The following is a 6,856-nucleotide window of genomic DNA, read 5'->3' as shown; positions in this document are numbered from 1 at the left end:
CTGAACCACCTGAGGAGGCACAAGGAGAACCAGGCTAAAATCCAGGAACTCAACAATCAGATCCAGGCTCTTATGCAGATGAATGGAACCAAGAGGGATTCATCAAATTCCAAACAGACTTTTATTTCTCCTCAACGCAATAAGCAACAGCCTGATGAAGATACACATGAAACGAAACATACAGTGAAATCAGAGGAGACAGATGAAGAACGACCATTCGCCTGTGATCAGTGTGGACGTACATATCGCCACGCAGGAAGCCTGGTCAACCATAGAAACTCCCACAAGACGGGCGAATACTGCTGCTCTGTCTGTAACAACACCTACTCCAATCAGTTAGCTATGAAAAACCACATGCGAACCCACTTTGGGTTAAAAAAGCACTTGTGCCAAAACTGTGGAAAAGGATTTAGAGGAAAGAAGCAGCTTTTAGTGCATGTCTGCTCAGCTCTTAGACATGATGGCTTCAAAAGGAGAAGAGGACTTAAATCTAAAGAATGTAAAAAGACCTTTGTCTCTGTTCGCCAGCTGACTGCTCACATGTGTGAAACTCCGTCAAACTGTAATGAAACAAATTTGTCGTCCGGCAAAGAGGAGCGCCCTTTCACCTGCAACATCTGTAACCGCAGCTACCGTCACGCAGGCTCTCTCCTGAACCACAAAAACACCCACAAGACGGGCAACTTCAGCTGCACCTTCTGCTCCAAGCCCTTCACCAACCCCATGGCTCTACGCAACCACACACGCATCCACACGCAGAAGAAAAAGTTTGTGTGTCTTACCTGCGGGAAGGCCTTCCGGCTGGCCAGCATCCTTCACAATCACCAGAAGGTTCACAACCGCGTTGCAGGTCACTTCAGCTGCCATGTTTGTGGAAAGAGCTTCCAGGGAAGGTCTGGACTGAAAAGACATCGCTGCCGTAGGGGTCAGGGGAGTTCAACCAGAACTGGGCTAGAGCAAACGGAGAGAGGAGACAAGTGCTTCACGTGAGTTACTTATTACTGATATATAGTACTAGTACTTGATTCCCACTTACCTCGTTACAGTGCTCCGAGTTGTAGTATTTCTGAATGTGACCTTGTTCCTGCTGCAGGTGTGACCTGTGTGGACGCTCCTATCGTCACGCCGGCTCCCTCCTCAACCATAAAAAGACTCACTCTGAAAACCTCCATCACTGTACCTTATGTCTACAGACCTTTCCTGATTCTGTCACTCTACAGATTCACTCTCAGATGAGGCGTCATTGCTGCCCAGAGTGCGGCAAAACCTTCTGTGTGGTGGCACACCTGCAGAGCCATATGGAGGTGCATGTGAAGGAGCAAACCGTGGTGTGCAACCTCTGCCAGCAGAGCTTCCTCAGCAAAGATGGTTATCAGCAGCACCTGGACAGGCACCACAGGGAGCAGGGAACCTATACAGAAGCTGAGGGTGACACTATAAATAACCATTGCTGGAGCTCAGGAATTAATGGAAAAATGGGGATGGAAGGGATTCACAAACAAGTTCCACCGTCAATGTCCCATACTTCAGGTGACATCACAGACTCACAAAAAGACACAGACACAGAGGAGAAGAGTCACGTCTGTGAGCACTGTGGCCGCACGTATCGCCACGCCGGCTCCCTGCTCAACCACAAAAACAGCCACAAAACTGGCTCCTTCTTCTGCTCCATCTGCCAGAAAGAGTTTACCAACCTGATGGCCCTCAAGAACCACAGACGAATCCACACCGAGCCCAAGCGCTACCAGTGCTTGGAGTGTGGGAAGGCATTCCGTGTGTCTACCCAGCTCATATGTCACCGGAGGATCCACACCAAAGAGAAGCCCTTTGCCTGTCTGCTGTGTGACAAGAGCTTTTCCAGCAAATCCAACCTGCGGCACCACCAGAAGTTACACCAGAATACACAGAGGTATGACTCATCTTTTAGCATGGACGCCGACACCTTCATGGACCTGGACATGGGGTCGTTCCTGTAAAGTGTTGATGACTAGTTCTCTTATATATCCCTTATTTATCTTTCTATCAGTAATTGTAAATGAGTAGGGTTTTCTTTTCCCAGAAAGTGTTCCTTCTGAAGATGCACACTTCACTGCTGACTTACAGTCTTACCTCTATAACAGTTCATTCTTGTCTTTTTATAAGATCTGAATGTTTTCTGTAAAAACACAGATTCCCAGGTTGTTGGGCAGGTGATAAAACTTGTCTCTGAGAAAAAGAAAAAAAAGCCAAAGTAAAGAGTAAAAAAAAAAAAACAAGAGCCAGGGCCACAAAGAGTATTAACAGTGCCCCCCCTGCTATTATTCTGTATAATTGTATGTTCAGTGCCTCTGACAGTTCTTAGAAATAATACAAACGTATTTATCTTTGATCTCTTGGGTCTGTTTTGTTTTAAATAATAGCAGGCAACAGTCCTACACGGAGGACAAGCCTGTTATTATTTACAGAGAACTCTAGTCAGTTTAAGCACAGGCTCGGCCTTTCATTATAAACAAGTAAGCAATGATTCAGCGCAGTTGGAGTTTTCCTGCTGGTTAGTTCAACTGGTAAAGAAGAAACAGGCCATGTTGTTAGAACAAGCTGTTTTAAAGCACTGAAAATATTATTACGTCCTAAATTGTGTCGTGTTTTCATTAATTTTATTTAAATTAAAAAGCGTTTTATGCAGTGGCTTAATGTAAACATCAAGATTGTGGTTGTATTATTGGTGCAGCATGTGTACTCTGACGTGGTTGGATCACATACTCTCTTACTCTAACAACAGGGCTGTGCGTGAAAACCAACTGGAGTTCTCCATTGAGGCCAATATCTCTGGAAGCGTCCAAAGGCCTACGGCAAAGTGGTTTTGCTAAAATCCTATAATCGAGTAAATAGTTGTACTACTACTAATCATATTGAGTGATACTATATGTTTAAGAAATTATGTATTTAATAACTTATTGTTGTCATTCTGTGTCCATATTTTAAAAGTCACTTTTTATGGATGTTGTTTGAAAATAGGTCTTTGTTCACAGTGGTTAAATAGGCAGGAAGGAATGAACCAAGCAACACTCAGGGCCAACCTTTAAAAGGAACAAACCTGACGTGTCCAACATGTTGGTTGTCACTTTTTTATTTTTTATTTAACTTGTGATGCCATGGTTTTTGAAGTCCAACTCTAGTGGACAGCTACTGCATGAGTGACCTCAACAAAATCAGTCATGTAGACAAGCCAGTGCCTAAAATGTAAAGCGACTGTAGCAGATTTACTAACCTTGGTATACTGTAAAACATAACTGCTTTTTAAAAATTATATTTCTGATTTATTTCACCCTCAAATGTAAAAAAAAAAAGGATTTCAGGAAGGTGTTTATAAAATACAGTCAGATGAAAATGGTTTTCATGTTCACATTGACTGTATATGTGAAGTGGTCTAACTGTACACTGCAGTAGGACTGTAAACTTGGGAAGTAAACAGGAAGTACTCTCAGCTGGTTCCCGAGGTACTTCCTGTACATGGAAGATTGTGGGGAAACGAGGCGACTTGTACGGTTATTTTTAACTTCAGTAACTGTTTTTCCAAATAATTCCATTCTGAGGAAAATATACAGTACAGCATGACAGTGAATGGCACATATGAGTGGATGCCATGTGATTTACAGTTTAGCCATCCACTAGATTTTAGAGATAAAATCCTGAGGCCGGTTGCCACTGATTTGTTTAGTAACATTTTACCAAGAACAAAATCAAAGTCATGCACACTTTCAGAGACTGGTTATTAACACCATATTTTTTATTTAAATGCCAAATTTCTGCCAAGCGCAAGTTTATCTGCCAACAAGCCAGAACCATTTTTTCTGTGAGTTTTTCTTTATTTATTTGCCAATTGATTATTAATGTTGCTCTTTGAGCGGTTTCTTTGTGGAAAAAAGTGGGTACCAAGTGTTTATTTCAATGGCCTTTGTTCTACGAGAGTTTAACGCTATGTATAGGCTACATTTCATGTTTGTTCCTTTGGCACTGGTAAGATGGTTGATATACCTCACTGAAAGCCCTGTCTACCTAGTTCTGCTATTTTAATGCCTCACACAGCATAATTGTAGGAAATACAGTGTAACCACTCTGATGGAGAGCAGTTGTGAGACTGAATTAATGAAGCGTCAAGTTTAAGAATTTACTTGCAGGATTCCAGAAAGTGTTGCTCTGCAGTTTGTTCTTTCCCAAGAGTTCTATCTGCAAATGTGTAGTTGAAACCCTTACAGCCTCATGAGGACGGAGGTTCTGCACCGTAGTTCACCTCAGCTCATTTTGCGGGTCATGACTATTAAGCAATATGCTGAAAGTATTGTTTCAGTGCACGGACTGACTGTGTGTCATCTGTCTTCATTTGGGTCTAATGTTGCCACATTCTCCCATTATTCAGAAGCCTGAATAATTGTGTATTAATGTTTTTTTTGTTTGTTTTGTTTTTGTTTTTTTGCCTTGGTCGCCTGCATGTTAGAGGTCAGACCTTCTTCAGTTGGAAATGTAAACTGATTTTATTTTTGTACGATGTTCATGTTGTTGATTTCTGTGGCACTTATTGCATTCTCTGCTGGTTCATTGATCTCAGTCCCAGCCTGGTATTTGTGGTGTGGATGCTAATCTCAAAGCTCGTTGTAAATATCACCAACAGTAATCCCTGTACATTTAAAGGCAAGCATTTGTTGTACAGGAAGAAGAATGACTAGATTAGCTAATGGTGTGACAGAGGAACATTTGCCACACATTTTCTTTCTTTGAATTTAAGTGCTTGAAATGTCTGCCCGGTATTTAATTTATATTTATAAAACTATTTTGTCACTAAGAAGTGTAGATTTTTACTTCTTTGTTAGACCTTAGAGGCTTAGGGTACCAGCACATTATGGACAAAACTAGATGAAATAAATGAAAAGACTTGAAAACGCAGTGTTTGTAATTCTTAATTTTTGGGGGAATTGTTCATTTAATTTTGTGGTCCTCGAATTATTGTAGATTTGCGCGGTGACAAAAAATTTAGTAATTTCAAAAAAGCTGAAAAATTTCAGAAAAGACCGATTACAATTGAACTTTTTAGAACATTTTAAACATTTTTTAACATTTATAGTGTTTAAAGCTTTGTTTTATGTGTTATGTGACAAAGTTATAAAACGTGGTTATTGATATTTAAAAAGGTATGTTTTGTTTTTGTTTGTTTTTGCAACACTTGCAACAGTGTATTGTTTCAGGTCAACTTTACAAATATGTAGATTAAAAAATCCTTTATTCCTCCAATAGTGTATTCCCCCCACAAATCATACATATTATCATGCATAGCGTAGTATCGTCTCTGGTCGATTAATGCTTGACATGTGTTTTTAGCATAGCATTTTGAGACACTTGTTGATGTCACATATCCCGTCATGCATTACTCGAAATCAAAGCCGCCATATTGAAAGGTAATTGCGTTTACTGAGAGCTGTGAGTGCTCGCAGGTAAAGTTGAACATGTAAATTAATTAATAAGTATGGCAGATTCCAGAAAGTGTTGGACGAGCGAAGAGACGGGCATTTAACATGGTCCCAAAAGGTCCATGGAAGGATGACAACATTGGACAAGCGCAATTAAACGAGCCAGAAGCGGTCTGAAAAAACGGAGCGGTGGGACATCACAGGCAACGGCTTCCGCTTATGCAGCGATCACCTTATATCAGGTAGATTAAATGAAAAAAAAGTTTATTGATCTCGCATTGAGACATTCTTGTGTTAACAGCAGGTCTGCTTCAACAGGCTACCCCGACGAGACGTCAATTTCGTGGTTCCTCATGGGCTTGTACGTACCTACTGCATGGAAGACAGGTGTGTAAACCAAGTACTTGATAAGCCATGTGATATGCTGACGGTCATTCAGTCGTTGGGATTGATTCACCTGAAATACGATTTTTTTAGTACTTGCCTCACAGCTCATTTTTATCATAAAGTAACACATGACTTGGTGATTTTAGAAAGTCATTCATTGTTTGTTAACTAAATGTCAGGTTTTTATCAGACATGCAGGGGTAGTGTGGTCTATTAAAACTTTGAAAAAAAGGGAAATTAAATTATGACTTTAAATTATAAATTGTAAAAAAAAAATTTCAAAAACGTATATCCAAAGTAAGATTATGCCCTAAATTGTTTACCCAGATGTTTGTCTCAGGAAATTTGGTTAAAAAAATTGTCATTATGTGATGTCAAACATTTAACACAGACGACAGCTTACAATTTGACTTTCGTAAAAAAATAAAAAATAAAAATAAAAATGCAGTGCAAGTTTATGCCCTAAAATCTTCAACCAGATGAATATTTTGTCAAACACAGAAGACAGCCTATAGTCTGACTTTTGTGGGGAAAAAAATTAATTAATAATGCTTAAAAATGTCCTAAAATGCAAGATTATGCCCTAAAATGTTCACCGAGATGAATAATTTCTGTCAGAAACAATTCTCAAAAATTCATCATACTGTGATGTCACATTTAACACAGATGACAGCCTATAGTATGACTTTTGTGAAAAATTTCAAAAAAATAAAAATGCCTAAAAATGTCATAAAATGCAAGTTTATGCCCTAAAATGTTCATCCAGATGGGTATTTCGTGTCAGAAAAAAATCCTCAAAAATTCGTCATATTATGTGATGTCATACATTTAACACATACGACAGCCTATAATATGACTTCTGTGAAAAATTGCAAAACAATAAAAATGTCATATAATGCAAGATTATGCCCTAAAATGTTCACCCAGCTAAATAATTTCTGTCAGAAAAAAACCTCAAAAATTCATCATTATGTCATGTCATACATTTAATACAGACAACAGCCTATAGTATGACTTTTGTGAAA

General features: G+C 39.4%; 1 protein-coding gene across 1 annotated transcript in view; it reads left to right on the top strand.

Annotated features, from left to right (window-relative positions):
* The window catches only part of znf646 (zinc finger protein 646), an 8,160-nt gene extending 3,237 nt beyond the window's left edge, over positions 1 to 4,923 (top strand). Inside the window, 2 exon segments of the mRNA XM_025057741.1 lie at positions 7 to 986; positions 1,094 to 4,923. Coding sequence (XP_024913509.1) covers positions 7 to 986; positions 1,094 to 1,976 — 1,863 coding nt within the window. The 3' untranslated portion in view covers positions 1,977 to 4,923.
* Positions 4,924 to 6,856: the final 1,933 nt, after the last annotated feature.

The sequence above is a fragment of the Cynoglossus semilaevis genome, chromosome 8, assembly GCF_000523025.1.
Source record: "Cynoglossus semilaevis isolate Cse_v1.0 chromosome 8, Cse_v1.0, whole genome shotgun sequence".
NCBI classification, from domain to species: Eukaryota; Metazoa; Chordata; class Actinopteri; order Pleuronectiformes; family Cynoglossidae; genus Cynoglossus; species Cynoglossus semilaevis.
This window is presented reverse-complemented; position numbering and strand designations above follow the sequence as displayed.